Source organism: Festucalex cinctus, chromosome 7, assembly GCF_051991245.1.
Source record: "Festucalex cinctus isolate MCC-2025b chromosome 7, RoL_Fcin_1.0, whole genome shotgun sequence".
Classification (NCBI taxonomy): Eukaryota; Metazoa; Chordata; class Actinopteri; order Syngnathiformes; family Syngnathidae; genus Festucalex; species Festucalex cinctus.
In genome coordinates, this window is record NC_135417.1 from 11081467 (window position 1) to 11102395 (window position 20929).

Sequence of the window (20929 nt, forward strand, 5' to 3'; positions counted from 1 at the left end):
GTGCTATTAAAGGTTATTTTAGTTAACAAAAACTAACGAAAAAAATAAAATTCAAAAAACAATTTCGTGAAGGAAATAAAATAAAAACGAAGATGCTTTTTAAAAAAAGAAAACTAACTGAAACTACATTTTATGTTTACAAAACTAACTAAAAATAAAACTAACTAATTATCGCAAAAATGTCCTTCGTTTTCGTCTTTGGTAATTAATTTAATGCGTGAGCCTTTGGGGATGATTTTAAATGTTTTTTTTTTAGTAGATTTATTTTGATATAAACCAGAATAACAACGTTGCACCCATGGTGTTTTTTAAGTATTGTGCACAAGAAATACACATAAAAAAAAACCCAACCAAAAAACCTAAAAACTAAAACTAATACTGAAACTAACTAAACTAAAACTAAGCATTTATTAAAGAACTAAAACTAATAAAAAAAAACTAACAGAACCACCCTGAAAACTAATTAAAACTAACTAAATTAAAAAACAAAACAAAATTCAAAACAAAATAAAAACTAAAATGAAAAATTCCAAAACTATAATAAGCCGACTCCCATATTACAAATAAATTGGTTTATATACTGCACCATATTTATAAATATGCAAAAGCACAAATAAATTATTTGTACAATTTTTAGAACTAAACACAATTTTTCTTTATAACATTATGTGGCCCTTGAGTCCTTCTGATTTTCTGTATGTGGCCCTCAAATGAAAAAGTTTGGACACCCCTGATTTATAGTATTTTTGCAGTATCGCAACATGGGCATTAGATAAAGGTTTTACCTCAATGCAAGTTGGTTTGTAAAGCTTTTTTTTTTTTTCAAGATTAAAAAAAGTGTATATGGTAAAAAAACAAAAACAAAAAACAAATCTAAAGTGACAGGCAAATAAATCACTTTCAAGTCATATTGTCCAACATCTCCAACGCGAGATGGAAAGTAGCCTAAAGGGGTGCAGTCGTACTCCACAAGGAACATACCAAGCTTCGCCTTCTCCTCCAACCATTTCTGTCTGTCTCTGTCTGCCAATTAGTCAAGATTCAACTCAATTGCTGGCTGTGTTTTTTCCCATGTTCGACATCTGTTTGCTGCTCAGGGTTCGACCTTATCTCAAAATCTATAAAAGGCTGTCAGAGGAAAATTACGCGAGGATGGGTGGTTCATATCCCGACACTGTAAGCTTGAGCTCAGGGACTTGCCTACTTCCAATAACCTCTGAATAATGCACAGTTTAACGTCAAAGTGATGAAGCCATTATATGTTTTATTGTGTTTAAGTTTGTGGCACATTAACTCATTCACTCCCAGCCATTTTCACTGTAGTATTTTCCTGATTTTGCAAGGCCTGCAGAATATTATGTTCTATTGCTATAAAAATATGGAACCTACCAAAAGAGAGATTAGAGTCTCTTATTTTATCAGGAAAAAAAAAAAGTATATTCCTATCTGTTTCCGCTGTGCAGCAATTAGCAATAGAACATAGCTAAGTTTCATCATGATTCAAAAATCTGCTTAGAACTGTGGGGAAATCAGCTCGTTTTAACATGGCCTGGTTGATCTCTTATACTCTGCTGCCACTCAACCATTTTCTGCAGTAGAGAGACTGCATCAAAAAACAAAAAAATTTATAAATACGTCTTTGGGACACTGAAAACATTTAAAATATGACGTATTTATACGTTTTTGGGAGCTAATGAGTGAAGATAAATTGCAAAGTCTTATATCAAAGATAAAGGCTATAAAACTTAGTTGCCTTTTATCGCTGCAATCTGTGAGTAAAAGAGTTGATTCCTTCTTAAAACATTAGCAGCAGGGGGTTGTTAGCTGACCTACAATGTATACTATGCATACTATGTATAGTTTATATGTACATGTTGCAGGTCAGCAGAAACTTTAGAATGCATAGCGTGCATGTTACTATGTGTGGATACGTACGACAAGTGTTTGTAGGTGTCACCCACCAGTTATGCCAGCGCATAACTACTGTATATTTGGACATTGACTCTTCTCATTAAATGAGTACTTACCATAGCCAGACTCTCACCGTCTGGCTATGGCTGTGTAAAAATAATCATCTAATAATACAGGCGGGCACAGTTGTTTTGTGTGTAGTGTTCCTGCTGACAGCTCACAATACGTGATATTACCATCGACATACTTGTCATGAGCACATTCCGCATAAAGCAGCAAAACGCAACAAGAAAAGGACAATCAACAACACAGAATTTCAAATCAAACTATGCTTTTGGTAACATGAGCTGGGAGATTAGTGGCTTGTTTACAGGTGTTTTCACCTCAGGTAATAATAATAATAATAATAGTTTGTTAGTGTTTCACATACAAATGTATTTACAAACACGTTTATATCTGTTACCATGTTTATAGAGCAATTATCTTTTAGGTTCTATAAAGTAAACAAACACATGGATGGTGTTATAACTGTATTTTGGGTTCGGTCATTGTGTCATATGCAACTATTTTCGGCGTTGGGTCATGAGGTGTTATGATGTTGATGTTGTCAGTTTCTTATGCAGTTACTATGTTCCTTGTGATGATCATGTATGACAATGATCACATATTAGCCGATATAAATAAAAATGACTTGACTTGATTCTGGGTTTGACTAGTCTTATACAGTTACTATGTCCCTTATGATGATAATTTCATAATGTCAGTTTCTATGCAGTTGCTTTTATGCCTCTTATGCTGATAATGTATGATGGTGATGTATTACTTCACCACTCTCGGTTTGTCTAGTCTTATGCGGCCGGTTACTATGCCCCTTATGATGATAATGCATAATGTGGTCAGTTACTTATGAGCCCATATTAGTCACTCTCAATTTGTCTAGCCACTTATATTTGATCATGCATTCTATCGTGCTTATTAAGCTGCTTTCGCAGTCAATTTTTCGAGGTTTCTCAGTCAAGGATTCGCCGTCAAGTGTTTTCTTCGAGGCCATCTAAATCCAGCCCGTGTTTCACACCTCCTGTGCTTTGTCTAACTCCGCACCTACATGACAAACGGTGTGTCGGTTTAGCCATTTTCTGACCAAGCTAGTGGCTATTAAAAAAAAGAAAAAAATAAAAAAATCACTAGCATCAAACCGTGTGCCCAACGATTGGCTGGCAACCAGTTCCGGGCTTACCCCGCCTACTGCCCGAAACAGTCTGGGATAGGCTCCAGCACCCCCGTGAAAAGTGTGCCCTGTGATTGGTTGGCAACCGGTTCAGGGTGTACCCCGCCTGCTGCCCGTAGCCAGCCGGGATAGGCTCCAGCACCCCCTGCGACCCTTGTGAGGAAGAGTGGCTCAGAAAATGGATGTTTTGGGGATGGGAAAAAAAACATGTCCATTAAACAAAATCTATGACAGCTTTTTACACCAAGAGCCAAAACAAGAAAATAACAAAAACAACCACGTTGATCAGTTTCAACATTAAAAATATCTTGTACTTATTCATTTGGAGCTTGCAAATGTTTTTATTGACATTATACACAACATCCCAAGTTTACTGGGATTGGTGTTTGCGGCGACATCCACTACTACCGATCCCAATGATGAGATTAGGTCATCCATTGAGTTGCCTAAATAGCGAAGTGGTCAGATTACACACTGTACTCCACGAGGTGCAAATAGCAGTCATAAAAATCTCGTAACACAACTTGGGACGGCGCAAACAGCTGGCCTGGATGCAGTCAGACACATTCAGACAAGCAGCAACAGGAAGCGCTGGGAGGGTTCCTGAAAACGGAACTATGAAGACGAAGAGTGAGTTCAGTGTTCATTAAAAAGGTGCACCTGACCATGTGCTGAGTCGCATTTCTTCCACTTGTTCGTATACATGGTATATATTGTTACAAAATAAATGAGTACAATTTAGGCGAGAATGCAGTAAACGGTACTTCATTTGTATCGCGTTTTTCCACCTTGCGAGGCCCTCAAGGCGCTTTTACATTCGACTACTCATTCAGCTACGGATGACGCAGCATCAGGAGCAACTTGGGGTTCGGTATCTTGCTCAAGGATACTTCGGTGTGGTCAAGTCAAGTTTATTTATATACCTCTTAACTCGTTCACTCGCCGCCATTTTCACATTTCGCAATCCCGTTTGCTCTCGGCTGTTTTACTGGATTTTGACTGATTTTGCAAGGCCCACAGAATTTTGTGTTCTATTGCCAAAGACGTATTTATACGTTTTTTTTTTTTTTTTTTTTTTTTTAATACTAGAACATACAGAAGGCTTTGATGCAGCCTCTCAACTGCAAATAACAGTTGCGGAAATGGTAGTTATTACACAAACGGCCAGCAGGTGACAGCAGAGCAAAGGAGATCAACCAGGGCCATCTCGAAAAAAAGCTCAATTACTTTGAATTTCAAATAGATTTGCGACAACTGATGAAACTTAGCTCTCTTCTAATGCTAATTGCTGCAAAACGGAAACATACTTTTTTTCCTGATGAAAGAAGAGATTTTAAGTCATCCTTGAAAAGAACACTTGATTGATGTTCCCTTGTTTTGAAAAAACGACTGCAGCAACCGGTCCCAACTTCTCAAAGCTGCGTCAGATCTATCGCGCGTCACTCGTTCGAAATATTCTTGGAAATCCCAGCGGTTGGATGAACGTACGCGTACCATTCTGTCATTACTACCAGTACAAGCCCTAAAGCAAGAAACACGCCTTTTAACAAGAGGAAAGCACAAGCGCCTCTGCGTGATTAGTGGATGATAAAACTTTTCCTCTTGGCGCAAAAATAGTTTTGTGCTATATAAGTCAGACGGAAATAAATCTTGGCCATTATTTCAGTATTTTTTTTTTATAAAGTATTTGTGGGGGGGGGAAAAACAAGGGATGTTTTTCAGTAGGGATGGGCGAGTACCTAGTCTTTAAAAAAAAAAAAATTTTTTTTAAATACCAGCCTTTTTTCAAGTACTCGAGTACTCGTGACGCAGACGAGTACAAGCGAGCGAAGACGTTAAGTGAGTCCTCTCTTGCCTGTAAGTGGCGCTAGCTTGCAGCAGTTTTTCACCAAAACTTCACCGGTTTGGAAATACTTCAAAATTGTGAATCTTAAACTAAAAGAGCATTTTTGTGTTTTATTTTGAGCGTTAAGACTATTGAAGAGTGACTGTGCTGTTTTTTTTTTTTTTTTTGGTCAAAATTAAAGGAAATATATTTGTTTAAAAATATCTTTTAGTGATTTTTTTTTTATTTGTCAAAATGTACTACTGGTATCGGCAGTTGGTATCGGTATCGGTGAGTACTGAGGGTCTGAGTATCGGTATCGGTCTGAAAAAAAGCGGTATCGAACATCCCCTACTTTTCAGAAATACTGCTATATTGCACATACTGCACACGCACCATGTTGCTATCTTGCTTGAGTGTTAACAGATGAAGGGAAGAAAAATGGCAGCTGTATTGAGAAATTAATTTGAAAATGACGACCTCAGAATCAAAAAGCCAATTCGTTGGCCGCTTGTGATCTCAAATACTCCGCCGCTTACGGCTTTAATTGCATCAAGTTATTCCTCGGCCGTGCATACTGTACATTCTGCCATATTCCAGTATCGGTTCCACAGTTGGAGGGCTTGTCTGATTCATTCTCTGTTGAAATACATAATTGTCAAACAATACCCTAGACTCTCATCATTAAATAACACCAAAGACCAAAGTGATTTATAAAGACGAACCGCAGAAAGGCATGAACTTTTCAAAGCCTCGCGTCAGCAGTTCAGAGTGAAAATGAAGGTTACCATGTGTGGAATACTTGCTCACGTGATATTAACGACGAGACGCACAATATGGGAAGATTACTGGCATACATTGTAACCTACGACAGTGGGATATTTCTTTTCTTTTTTTTTCCTGCCTCTTCAAGGATTTTTGTTTTGGGGGGGGAAGAGAAAATCACCTCCATAAAAAGCTAGACTCAAAAGCCTTTTCCCGTTTTTGGAGTTTCTAACGAGACCATTTTTCATTTTAATCAAATGGATGCAAAAAAAAAAAAAAAAAAAATCCACTTTCAGAATTTTCCTGCCAATTTTGGCCATGTGCCACCCACCATGTTTGAGATTTTAAAAAATTATGAAATTGAAAAACAGTCAACTTGGACTGTGCCGCCAACGAATTGAATTTCCCCAAATTTTGACAGACAATACCACCACATAAAACGATATTTATTGGTGTTTCCAGACACATAACGAAGCCTCGCCAGTTGTATTTCACTCTCATATAGACTTTCAAAAACATTTTTACATTTACCGCCAATTTTCCTTATGATCCGCCGTCCTGAATTTTCCAAGAATAGCAAACATTTCACTTGTCATAATCATTAGTAGAACCCTTGGATGGTCCAAACTTAGGTTACCGTCCCTTACCGACTAGGGCCTCTCGAAACCTGAGTACATAATATCCTAATAATGTAAAATTCTGAATATCGATTAAAATGACAAACGGTTTCGTTAGAAATTCCCAAAATTTTGCCAAAAGGTGGCGGTTATGGTTGGTATGATAAATATGTTTCGAACTGGCTGCATGTGCAAAAGTGGTATACAAAAACGGATGGAAGAACTGCATACATATCAGTGCAAAATGTGAAGAAGAAACATCAAATAAATGATGACATTGTCACGTTCTCGATTATTAAGTACTTAAGTAAGAGCCAGGAGGCCCGCCGCATTTCCAACCGTGCGTGCCTTCTGACAGGATTGTTGACTGTGTTCTGTCATGCCGCCACACACAAAGAAGCATCCCCGGGGTGCTGTTCTCTGTGGTTTACAGAGAGACATTTGCAGACAAACAATCGGAACTACCAAACGCCAGTATGGAATCGATTGAAATTCGTTGCAAACAAATCAATCGCAAGCAACAAAACGTCCTGTTCTGACTTAGTCACACGGGCTTTGAAATAATTGTGATGACATGTCTTCTGCTTTGTACTTGAACTTGAACTTGAGGGGGAAAAACAAACAAAAAACAATGTGAAATTGGTCTGCCTACTGTGAATTTCAGTTCAACGCTAAGTAGATTACATGTGTATTAAAGTCGTCCTTTGTTCTCCTGAACGCTAAAAGAACAACACATAGCAACTTGTGGTTTTATGGTGGATCTGCTGCACTTAAACTCAATTATTGTCATTCCCTCTTTTTTTTTTATGTAGCAAATAGGACCACCAAGAAAGGAAATGGAATTGTGCCGACTGTCCCCGCAGAACAAAACAGGGTTTTAGAAGTAAGGATTTGTCAATCAATGTTGAAATAAGACCACTAATGCAATGAGCATCTCTGCATCCATACTGTCGATATTCAATATGAATCCTCTAGAGATACTGGATGTTTTTTTTTGTTTTGTTTTTTTCTATCAAGGCAAAACAGTTTCTTGCTTCCTTCTAGAAATTACATTTGACCTAATCCCACTTTAGGCTTCCCATCAGATCAGTATCTGAATCGTAATTTGGTTTTATATCTTAAAAACCTTCAAACATTGTACGTTTTAATTCCAGTCTGCAAAGGAATCCAGCACTTTTATAAATAATGTTCATTCCCCTTTCTTTTTAATCTCATTTCTCATCAGTTTAACGTTAATTTTTAACATCATATTTTACACTATCAGTGGTCCGCCCCGAGAGGGGACAAATTCAACAAATATGGCTCTTAGGCTCTGTTCATGAATCAGTTTACATGAGGGGTGTCGAACTAATTTTTGTCGTAGGCCACATCGTAATTGTTTTAATTAATATATATATATATATATATATATATATATATATATATATATATATATATATATATATATATATATATATATATATATATTAGGGGTGTGAATTGCCTAGTACCTGACGATTCGATTCGTATCACGATTCACAGGTCACGATTCGATTCGATACCGATTAATCCCGATACGAATGGTCACGATTCGATACCGATTAATCCCGATACGAATTTATAAGTCGATTGTTGCGATTTTTTTCCATTCAAATTTAGAAAATACTATCAGTAAATTTGTACATGTACACTGTAAGATTTGTATGAATATATTTATCTAAAACTTGAGGCTTATAACCGTGAGCCACTGTACACAAACAGTTTGCAATCTGTTTCACATTTGAACAGCATTAAAATAAAAATATTAAGGCTTAATGTGCCGTTCATATAACATTCTTCCATGCTCAAGGTGTGAATCCTAAAAAAAAAAAAAAAAAAAAAAAAAAAATCGATTCTGCCGATTATTGAATCGATTCGAGAATCGCGCGATGTAGTATCGCGATATATCGCCGAATCGATTTTTTTTTAACACCCCTAATATATATATATATATATATATATATATATATATATATATATATATATATATATATATATATATATATATATATACACGTATATATATATATACGTATATACGTATATATATATACGTGTGTATATATATATATACATATACATGTATATGTATATATACATATACATGTGTATATATATATATATATATATATATATATATATATATATATATATGTGATGATTTGATGGTATAATGTTACGTAAGTAATTTTGCAATGTTGATATTTTAGCAAGAGACATGAAGATGACATGTAGTTCACTATTTCACTTCACGGGCCACATCAAATAATATGGCAGCACACGCGCGCACACACACAAGCCCGATTTAACGACTCCTACCTTCTCATTCCAACCCTTCCGTAATCTGACTCCAGGCATGCTCAGACTCACCATCCCCATGCATGTGGACAGCGCCACTGACGAGTTGACCTTTAGCCTCAGTGACCCTTGGTAAAAGCAGAGGTGGTCCCGCTGGTAAGCCCTCAGGCTCTTGGTGCCATTGTTTCGCAGGACCTGGACGGTGAAGCCAGGTGCAATCAGGGACTGGGAAGCCTCCCGCAGCTCCATGTGGAAGTCCTGCCCCAAGCCGCTCACCCGGAAGTGAGTCGTTTGGCTGCCGCCATTCGCGTTTGAAGCGGATGCGTCCGGAGACGGCGATCGTCGTCGTCGTCGTCTCCGCTGATGGTGGGCGATCTCGTGGGAGACGTACGCACCTTGATGGTCGACCTCGTACGGAGCGACGAGCTCATATTCTGGTCAGGATGAGAGAAGGAGATATTCATGTTTGAATCAATGAAACTGCGCTGAGAATATGTGAACAGTCGTCAACTGAAGCCACGAAAAATTTCATATTCATGAAAATAATTGTGAGCAGTTTAGGGGGGTTTAAAAAGCAGGTTTTGTGTGTGCGTATTCATCCATCCATTTTCTTGACCGCTTGCTCCTCACAAGGGTCGCGGAGAGTGCTGGAGCCTATCTCCGCTGGCTATGGGCAGTAGGCGGGGGACACCCCGGACTGGTTGCCAGCCAATCGCAGGGCACACGGAGACGAACAATCATCTATTATTATAGTTATATATTTAAAAAAGTATTTTAGTTTTAAGAAAGGAAGGTTTGCTTTTTACGTACCTCGTCGCAGTGAGGGTTCGATCCCCACCCATTAAAAAGACCAAAAAAGTTGGGCTTGCAACATTGTGATTATTGAAAGACAGTAATGTTGTTTTTTTTTGTTTTTTTAATATTTTATAACCCATACAGAGGTTATTTATAATAGTTCAAATGTATGGCATCGTTGAGTAAACTTTGAGCATCATCTTGAGTGCCCTCTTTTTTTTTTTTTTGGAAATCAAAATATGGGCAGTTTAAATTAAAATATTACCTCCCTTACTACTATTTCTATAGTTTTGCTGAAAGGTTACAAATAAGAAAAGCATAAAAAAAAAAGGTGTTTGGAATAATTTGCAAGCCAGCCACTTAAGTGGCTCGTGGATTCTGTTTGACCTTACTACAGATTTGTTTTTTTTTGTTTTTTTCTAAACCCTTGCTGAGGTCAAGTAACTGCAGGTCATGAAGGCAGATGGTCACAGACGTGCTCTTAGGCCAGCGACATCTCTAATGGCCCAAGGTAATTGAACCAAAAGTGAAGTGTGGCCCACAACAACACACTTAACTTTTCCAAATACCGTTCCATTCCTCTCCACATTTTCTTTGCTCTCTGCTGACTGCTAATTAACCATCGTCTAAGTTAACTTTTAGGTGCTTCCACGCAAATATCTTGCTCACATGTTGTGAATCAATCTTGAGTGTTAATGGTGAAAGTTGCTGCCTGGTCCTCCAAGCCCATGAAAACGTTAACGCACTTGATGAACTTTGAGTCTGCGAGTCACCATCAAGCAAACATATTCAATTTCACTGTTGACTTTGGTATACCGGAACGCTTGTACGAGGCAGTGCAACTGTCATGCCACAAAGGAAAGTGATACACAGTCGAATTCTCAGCTAATAGCCAACATAAAGTATCACACTGTTCTGTCCCTCACGTGACAGTAAAATTGGGTCATATTGTTAAGTCGATTTTTGTTATGTAGAAATCTTTTATGTTCTATTTTTGCCAGTAGATGTCACCCTTGTCATTGTGTGTTCATATGTTTGATTTTGTAAAAATGAAGCAGAGCCGCCTACTGGCGAACTAATGTAAATAGCAGCTATATTTTTGAAAACCCGCACACGCAGTCACAACACGGGAGGAAACGCAAGAATTTCCTTTAGTCTCACCATTGTTGTTTTTGTTTTTGTTTTTTTTCGGAGCCATGGCAGAGAATAATCTGTAAGTCTTTGGCGTATTTGTGTTTGTGATTATTTTAAGTTTCTTAATAGTGAACTTTCTTAAAAACAAACAAACGGTGGCTTGATGCTATTAGCCGTTAGCTACTAACCTGCGCTACAGTTAGCGTTAGCCTTCTTGTGTTAAGCAGACGTTAAATGGTATTGCTCACACCGTACACTTTTGTTTTTGATCTGTATGTTGCAGTTTCACAAAATAGGAAAGAAGGAAGTAAAGAAAGAGCCAACGGCTACAGCAACCACGTGACGTTATTCTTGGAACTCCTTCACATGTTTAGCTCGTTGCCTAAGTTGCATTAACTGAGGGCAGAAGACGCGCCAACCTTGAACTTGCGGTCAACAAAAGCCAGTCTCGGTTACCGCATCACGACCCCCTTTTTAAGAAGCCCAAATATCGAGTAAATATAGCACACGGACCAAAACATACGCGGTGGGGGCAGACAGCGTGTCATCATCAGTATGAAGCATCAGTGGTTTGAAGTCATGCTCAAGCTAGCACATCTTCTCAACGTGACTTATGCTTATTAATGGTTGCATGTATTTCAAAAACACTGTACACTACTGCGTATTTTTAACATGGGTGGTCATTGTGTACAGCCCACATCTCCATGGCCTTGAAGTGCTCTGTGATCTTACCACAGACCCCCAAAGGAGCCATCAAATCAAATCCTTCAAGTCTGAAGAGTCTACTTTACAGACACGGAGGCTCCTATCTCGATTCACCTTCCCCCCCCAACGCACACATTTAAGTCAACTCCTGTTTGTCCCCCCCCCCCACACCCCTTAACTCCAAAACCATCTGCAGCGACCCATGTCTGACAGTATACAAACAAAGTTGTCCACGGGAACTGAGCACGCACGCACACACATATCTTGTCTGATGGAACGTGACGAGATGCTGCAGTGGTGAGTTTGTTGGTTTAGTGGCTCCTGAGTGCCATTAGTAGGCCCACTGATATGAGGTCTCGCCAATCAATGGGTTTCCTTGAGTTTTGACTACACGTATGCATTATCGCTGGCCAAAAGAGCTCTAAAAAAAAATACCATGACACTAACATAAGCACATGCAATGAGCTGAATTTGAAAGGGTTTATTTCTATTTGTCCCTGTTTGCTTATCATTGAAAATAGAGAAGAAGACAAAAAAAATCTAACTCATAATCTGCATGGCAATCTGGCCAAAACAGTTGCTGATGCAGCAAACCACATCGATTTGCACTTCGAAAACAAAAAACAGATGAAGTCCCTCTCAAACCGGTTGCTCAGTAAATCACCTTGGCACAAACGTTTGGCATTATAAACAAAACATCATAGCAAGGAGCAGCTATTCTCGCAAACAAAACCAAATATTTCATAATGGACACGTGATAATTGATTGCTCTTCACTGTTAACATCAATCACGCTATGAAGGAAGTCATCTGCGGCAGTTTCTCACAGTGACGGTGTAAAATAACCGCGCGCGATGCCCCGCAGCGGTGAAGAGAGGAACTGCTTGTGTGAGCGCACTCAGATTCAGCACGGACCGAAAAACGTAAAAAAAATAAAATAAAATAAAAATATGTAGGCTACAATCTGTGCCAATACAATGTCAGTCGAAACATTATTCAGGTGAAAATACCTGTGTGTTGAGGTAAACCAAGAGAACGAAGTAGAGCTGATGAGCCGGTAGAGTCAATACTTGCAGCACCGTCATTTAAAAGAAAGCCCTGTGGGGGGGAAAACAAAAAAAAATAAAAATGAATTAATACATTTATCGAATCTATCGAAGTGAAATGTAAGCACACAACAGATTCATCCTAACCCGACGCGCTCTCATTTGTGCACAACTTTGACAAAGTTTCACGCTTCCGTGCGCGCATCCTGCACATCCGGGCGACTTACTTGACTTAAGAGACTGCAAGCCAAATGGAAAAATAACCCGGTCCAAAATCGATCCATCCTCTCAGCGTAGGTCCGTGAAAAAAGAAAGAAAGAAAAAGAAAAAAAAAAGCCGTCGTATTATCTGCAGGTGAGCAGCAACGCGGCGGCTGTATCGATTACGTGTTGTAAAAGTGACGTTATAGCCACTATGGCTACTTTCATATGCAGTAGATAGTTTCTTTCTTTGTGCCACTTTGTTCCCCCTTTTCTTGTCTGTGATTCCGAGCTCTCTCTCTCTCTCTCTCTCTCTGTCTGTCTGTCTGTCTCTCTCTCTCAATCGTCAGCTATCCTTGCAGACCCCTACTGTAATCACGTGACGGTCTTCAATAGGTCCACTTGGGCCGGACCTGCTCTCTCCTTTTTTTTCGGGTGCAATGTTCATGACTGAACAATCATGGCGTTTTGAGGGGGGGGGGGCTCCTGTAAAGTGTCAACTCGAGGTTACAAGGATTTCGCCAGATGCTTGCCAATGGGTCCATCTTGCACAATCTATTCACAAGAACTTGTCATGATCTATTAGTCATTACAATATTGGATCACCATCAAATGGCATATTAAAAATATAGAGAGAGAATTAAAAAGGGTTGTGCTCCTCTAGTATGGAAGCCCAAAAGTGTCAAAATTCAATAAATAAAAAGGCCTTTTTGAAACAAATATCCTTTTGATAAATAACAATTATGTAATATGGCCATTCAATTGTAAAAATGAGGCGTTAGTATTATTATGAAAAGTGTTCATACTGTTCTTTAATATGTAAAAAAAAAAAAAAAAGATTTTATTTTGATTATATATTTCATAATGATTATTTTAACAACGTTATACTTAAAATAAATAAATAATGACATTTAATTTATTTTCAAGGTTTTATAAGATAAGAAAACGTTGTTTTACAAAATCAGTTTTTATTTCATAATGTCCTTTTCCACAATGGTCTTCTTTTACATAATGACTTGGTCATTTTTTACATATTAAAGAACAGTATGAACACAGTGTAAAGAAATAAGAGCAGTTTAAAAAAAAAAAAATAACTAAAAGAAAACAAGTTTAGAAGACCTTAATCAAAGGTATAGTTTGACATGCTTTTTGTCATATTTTTGAATGAAATATGATGACATACCCAACACATATCATTGGAGCGCAGAATGCCTGACTGCACTTAAAGGGATAGTTCACCTATTTAGCCCCTTATAGCAATAAAAAAGTTAATATTTTGTCTATAATTAATGTAATACTTTCATTATTCTTCATGTACAATTAGTACCTTTAAAAACACATTTTGCAACTTGCTGTCGACTGAAAATGACATCACAAGGGCTCAGGTAACCAATCACAGCTCAGCTTGTGAATGTCACATGACCAAATCTAGAAAACAGGTGAGCTGTGATTGGTTACCTGAGCCCTTGTGACGTCATTTTCAGTCGACAGCAAGTTGCAAAATGTGTTTTCAAAGGTACTAATTTGTACATGAAAAATAGTGAAAATATCACATTTATTCTAGGCAAAATATTAATGTTTGACTGCCAAAAATGGCTAAATAAGCAACATATCCCTTTAAGTAAAATTCACCAAAATTGCCTTCACCTCCTGCGCCACAATTTAGACCTGCTCTTAGTTGGCCTCAAGTCTAGCCTACTTTTTCTGTTACCAAATTGTGATGCGTGTAAAAGAAACCGCCGCTTGGTCCACCAGATTGCCCAACATGGCACATTGCGGCCTGCCAAATTCCCTATCGTGCCAAACTCCACTTTCCCCAGCACCCGTTTTTACGCCGACCGTACATGTCTACGAAAATAGAGCTCATGAAATGAAACTTCCAGTCGTCCAAATCTTGAAACCTCAATCCATCCAAATTTAAGCCGTGGAAGAGTCAGAAGCGAATGGATCATTTGTGATTGATTTAACAAACGACAAATTCCGACCCCGCTCGATCTGCTCATCATTCTCCCGTCTCGCTTACGGTACGTACGCTATATTGAGCAGCTGCTCTGATAGGCAACTTGCCAGCACGCCTCGACTCGCCTCGCCACGGGTGCTCGCAGACGTGCTCGGGGGTGTTGGAGCCTGAGAATTGGGAGCGCTTGTTTCATATTACTGGAGCAATTCATCCTCCCCAAAGAAAACCAGGGGATTGCAGAATCACAGCAGGGGATCACTGATTGTGTTTTACTCAGGATCTGTATGAGAAATGAGAATGGGATATTTCAAATGGTTGTCAGTGGTTTGGCGAGTCGGCCAAATATCTGCAACATTAAGTGCACCTACAAAATCAGTTTCCTTTCAAAACGAGCGTTGTGGGGGGAAAAAAAAAAAGTGTGAAATTATAATTATTAGTGTAAATTGGAATCATAATAATTATTAAATTGTTAAATGAATACCTATCAGGCTGTGTCAATTAAAAAATCAAAACTGAACATTATTGTATTTGTTAAAGGTAGATTTTTGTTTTTTTTTGTAAATGGTCTTGTATTGGCTAGGTAATATATATATATATATATATATATATATATATATATATATATATATATATATATATATATATATATATATTAGGGGTGTCAGGCAATTAAACATTTTAATCGTAATTAATCGCATGACTTCAATAGTTAACTCACGATTAATCGCAACTTTTATTTCTGTTCTAAATGAACAAGAAAACATATTTTTAAGTTATCATAGTCATTAAAAACAAAAACAAAAAAACTAAACTGTTTCACTTCTAGTTGAAAAGAGTTATTATCACTTTGACTGCAATTTACATCTTTGCTTTTGGGGTTAAATTCAGCTCTTTTTTTTTTTTTTGTGTGACTGTACTATTATAAACACAATTCGCGACCTTATGCAAACGATTGGACTATAAAGCTATAACGTTTAATAAGTTCAACAAAAGATATTCATGCATCTCTTCCAACTATGAAGGGACAAAATACCTGAAGTACAACATGTGGCTCGTAAGTTCAAGTTTAAAACGAGGGGCCGCAAAATGGTGCTAATTATCGGTCATCAGTTTTATGCGATCACTGGGGCAGAAAGAAAAAAAAAAAAAAAGCATCTATGGCGGAGTGTAACCCAAAACCAAAGTGGCCAGTCTTATGACACTCTGCAGGAGTTAAGAGCCTGCTAAAGTTCATCACCTCTGTATTGTGTAAGCAGTCCACTTATGATACCCCCCTTCACCATTGCCTCAATGGAGTCACTGTTTCCTCAGAGATGATGAATTTTAATTAGACAAGTGGTTAAGAATGCGACCTGTGACTGCAGGCCGGGGGGGGGGGGGGGTTGGTTGTCAAGAAGGACCGAGGTGGCCTCAAGCAAGGCCTCACAATGCTGCCCACTGTCGCACCAAATCTATGTCGACTATTTGCTAGGTTAAGCAAGAAGAAAGTCTTCATTTTTTTGTGCATGAAATAATTAGTATGGTAAAAAATCCTACATGGAATTTGATTGGTAGCTGTTCGCCATTAGCCACCTGTATGCAGAGGAGGGATCAACTTGATAATATTCTGGGCAGTCTTGTTGGACACATCGACAGGAAAGTGTTTCTTTAGCTGCACCCCAAAACATTTGCATGTCTGAAAACTGGTGGCAGGATGTTGCTTGCCTCTCTGACCGACACAACCGTCTCTGCCACTGTCCATGCAGAGACGGACGAGCTTGAGGCAGAGTAGGCGTTACCTCGTCTCATGTGGTTGCTGTAGATAACGTGAAAAAAGTTTATTCCGCAAACTCTGAATGTGTACATGGGAATATTTGGCCAGCTAATGAGCATTAAATGTAACTGTTAAGGTGTTAATCAGCCATCCATCCATCCGTCCATCCATCCATCTTCTTGACCGCTTATTCTATCTCAGCCGGCTCTGGGCAGTAGGCGGCGTACACCCTGGACTGGTTGCCAGCCAATTGCAGGTTAATCAGTCAACGAAGCTCAATTAACTCAGTCACTCGCCGCCATTTTCACATTTCGCAGTCACGTTCGCTCCCGGGGCTGTTTTACTGGATTTTGACTCATTTTGCAAGGCCCACAGAATATTGTGTTCAATTGCTATAAAAACATGGAACCTACCAAAAGAAAGATTCAAGTCTCTTCTTTCATCAGGAAAAAAAAAAAAAAAGTATGTTTCTATCTGTTTCCGTTTTGCAGCAATTAGCATTAGAAGAGAGCAAAGTTTCATCAGTTTTCACAAATCTATTTCAAATTGTAAGCAATTGAGCTTTTTTTCTAGATGGCCCTGGTTGATCTCCTTTGTTCTGCTGCCACCTGCTGGCCGTTTGTGTAATAACTACCATTTCTGCAACCGTCCTTTGCAGCTGAGAGGCTGCATCAAAGCCTTCTGTATGCTCTAGCATAAAAAACAAACAAAAAACGTATAAATACGTCTTTGGGTCACTTACATTTAAAAAAACGTATTTACACGTTATTGGGAGCAAATGAGTTAAACAGCGTATCAATGACTTTGCTGTGACATCTCAATGACATCACCCACCCATATTTTGTTTACTCTTGGATGCTGGAACGGTGATGACAGGTTAGCTTAGCGCTAGCTGGGACAAGGCTAGTTTGGACACAACAGGATGGATTTAAGACAGAAAACCCCCCCAAAACAAAACACCCTGATATATAATTTGCCTCCACTTGGTGTCACTTCAGAGTTTACGTTTGGCCCAAAGCTGTCATGAGTCTGCGCTACCGTTCAGCTTTCAGCATTCCCACGCAATTTCTCCAGAAATTGCGCTTAAGTCTAGTTATAATAAAGTAATTGTGAAAAAGAAGGTATTCGCCAACTTCCAGTTGTTGATTCAGTCCTCAAACAATCTTCTTTGGGTCATTTATCAAACAGAAAAGCACATCGAATAACAACAATAACAAATACGCAACCGTCATAGGTCACCACCTCCGTCAGCTGAAGTCACCATCACAGACCAGATAGGTGCCGTCCGTGTATTGCAGGAACAAAGCTCTGTTTTGGTTCGCAGGTTCAAAGGTCCGAGGGCGCCAGTTTACAGAAGGTGTCGCGGTTGCCCGCGCGTTTGTGTCAGTGAACCTGAAAATATCCGTCTGGAAGCATCAAACGCGTAGAAAGACGCACAGTCCGAAAAGCGCACTCGACAGCAGTTTGATCATAATTAGAGGCGTCAGGCCATTACAATTTTTTGTCATTGTAATTAATCACGTGACATCAATCGTTAACTCAAGATAAATCACAAATTTATATCTGTTCTAAATGTACAATTACATTTTTTTCTGAGTTTTCATACTCTTGTTAACATAAAAGTGGAAAAAAATGTTAAGCCAATAGAAATATGGCTGCATCTTTTAGTTATTGATGCAATCATTTCAAAATAATTCATAAATTGAGTTAAAATGAAAAGGATGTACTGTACTGTAAAAAGCAAGCGTGATATTGATTTGTGTTGAGGTCATTTTTTTCTGCCACAAGATGGCATAGGTGCATTTGATGGGCATTTTCATATGAATTAAGACCTATCGAAACTTTAAAATGAAGTAACTTGTGAAATTCTGCATTTTAATAATTGTAAAATACAAACTTGACCTGCAGTCTACACAGATACATGCATTATTATTATTATTATTATTACATTTATTACTGCTTATTTTAATGTGGACATGTGCTGCTGTATAGGCTTTCTAAGGGGCGGTCATTAATTGTGCATTAAAAAAAAATAAAATAAAAAATAGTGGTATGTTTATGTACCGTTGCAGCTATCACAATTAATTTGATTTTAGACGTTGTCGTGGTCATTATCTTGGCTAGTGAAATAAATCAGCCATTCCCCCCCCCCCCCCCCCCCCCCCACATAACTTAATAGTGTTGGAAATTAGCAGCACCACATTGACCGAGACTTTGGGTGGCTTTCAGGGTCACCTGACAATGAGTGTCAACTGTCACTGAACTGCACACGGCCCTTCGATCCGGTGGAAAAAAAATGTGACAAAGGCCAGTCAAAAAACTTTTGTCTTTTCAAATTCTTTTAACACTTTAATGATAATTAAGAGAATTGTTGTAATTCCATTTCCCCCAAGAAGTGTTTGGGAATCAGACAAGGTGAAATAATCACACAGCAGGGGAACCATATTAGGAAGCTCGTTCTTCCAATTAACACTAAATACAACACAGTAGATTAACACTGAGGAGAGGCCTCCATGTTTGGTTTGAGGGCATAATTTAGGAATATCTCTCTCCTATCTATCTATCTACAAATAAATGTAAATAAATTTAATCCAAAATTTCAGATTTTTTTTTTTTTTTTTTTAATTCATGTCTTCTGTTGCGTTTATTGCTTGTACTTGCCAATGCTGTGGTAGTTTAGTATCTACTGCATAAGCTTGAGAGATCCCCTAACTCGTGAAAAAAAATAATAATAATAATAATCTTGCCGATTTTACTGATTGAAAAATAAATGACTGTATTTACGTTTTCTGAGCCTAAAACTAATGTAACCTTCCCCCCATTAACGGCTTCACAGGCATTGCATTTTTTTTTGAACGGCACTTTTCTACCCTCTAGTGGACATTTTCTAGTACTGATTTTTGAATAGGACTTTAAGCAGAATGACAATACAACCTCGCGTACACATTTTTCGATTTGAATGATGCATTTTGTTCATTTATGCTTATCGCGCACACAATTTGTACTCATTTTGAACATTGAGCATACCGAAATAAACAGTAATATCATCTGAATGGCTCGCCATGTAGTCATTTAGATGAAGCAATAAAAAAAATAAATAAGAGAAATACAAATGGAAATTCATGAAACAAATATAAAGCGCACATTTCCCATTCCGACTGAAACGACATCATTTGGAATCAGTCTTCGCTCTCCGATATATTGTTGAACAATTGGAGTGAGAATGTAATTTGACGATGATGACACAAACATCAGTCAATATGTCACAAGGGATTCTTTTCTTTCACGCCATGCTTACGTTTCTCAATCAATTCCCTCCCCCATTCCCAGCTCAACATGTCATATAGAGAAGATGGAATAACCAGGAAAAGTCCTGCTTTTTAACGCGACAAAATATATAAATGAAGACAGAATTTTGAAAATACCTTTTTTTTTTTCTACTATAGTACAGTGACATTCAAGGGCATACACAGTCTCCTTGCTGTCTCTTGACACTAACTTACCAACAAATCTATTTCTTCTATTCTAAGTGCCCCATTCAATAACAAACATGTATCATTACTTTTTTTTTTTTTTTGCCCTCTATGAATATTTAATGAGAGAAACACCTTCTATAATATGAAAAATGAAATCAGCTGGACAAGCAGAAACCGAGCTTTTCCAAAAGGGGCCATAACAAAGCATTTAAGCCCTTTCGTCATTACGATGGCCTACAAAGGAATCCTTTAATTCCATCTTGCATTATGCGCTTCAGACACTTTCATGTCGTCGAGATTGGGGGGTTATTTGCAAGAAAAATTCTAATATGTCTCTTGCTATGAAAAAATATGCACATACATTTTGCATTTCGATTCTCCAAGGGCAGAGGAGATGAGATGGGCACATGCCATGCGTGTGCGCATGCGTGCGCATTCGTTTATGTTTACGTGGCAAGTCCCTTCTTATAATGCTTTTGCTTTGTATTCATTCCTCTTTGTTACTAATAAATTGCTACTTCCTTCCGTGAAGTTGAGAAAGGTCATGTGCGCTATTCAGAGCTACTTATTATCGTATAAAGTATGCTAAACTGTGAGGATGGCTGGTGGTGAAACGGAATTGGTAGATTCAGTGACAAGGGTGAACTGGTTTGCTGTGTGGCCGGCGGAGTGACTGGATGCTTTTGAAGTGGCGGTTGCTGGTTGTGCTGCTTTGAAAGAGGAGATTAAATGGCGGGTGACCGTCTGGCCAAATGACTGACGAGCTAAATTACTGGACAAAATGACGTCCTGGTGCCTTACTGGGGTGTATCTAATTATGCTGCATTCGAGGATGGTCGGAAGTCGGAAATATCCGAGTTGTAACTTCACAGTTCCGACCTCAAAACGTTCGAGGTGAAAGTAAAACAACCAAAATGGCGGATAGTGATAAATTGTTTTTATTTTTTTTATTTTGGTCCCCAAAACTCAAATTTGACCTCCAGAAAACAGGCATAGGAAATGTCGTGCATTGACCTCATCACTGACCTGCGCACTTCAATGTAACCATCCGCGGTTACGTTCAAGGCTCAAGTGCGGTCAAAAAGAAGAGTGCGATTAATATGCGTTAATACGTGATTAATGCGACAATTTTCTGTGATTAATTAATCTATTAACACTTCAACTTTGACAGCCCTACTTTTTATACTTTGATATATTTA

General features: G+C 38.3%; 1 protein-coding gene across 11 annotated transcripts in view; it reads right to left on the reverse strand.

Moving 5' to 3' along the window:
- The window catches only part of adamts16 (ADAM metallopeptidase with thrombospondin type 1 motif, 16), a 129048-nt gene that overhangs the window by 33835 nt on the left and 74284 nt on the right, over nucleotides 1-20929 (reverse strand). For 9 of the 11 annotated variants that reach the window (XM_077527450.1, XM_077527449.1, XM_077527446.1 and 6 more), the window contains 2 exons: nucleotides 12306-12393; nucleotides 8735-9096 (listed from right to left, as the gene is read on the reverse strand). In XM_077527450.1, the coding sequence (XP_077383576.1) occupies nucleotides 8735-9096; nucleotides 12306-12393 (450 nt within the window). Of the gene's footprint in view, nucleotides 1-8734; nucleotides 9097-12305; nucleotides 12394-12568; nucleotides 12663-20929 lie in introns of those variants that run through there. The other 2 variants (XM_077527452.1, XM_077527454.1) reach the window with 2 other exon arrangements.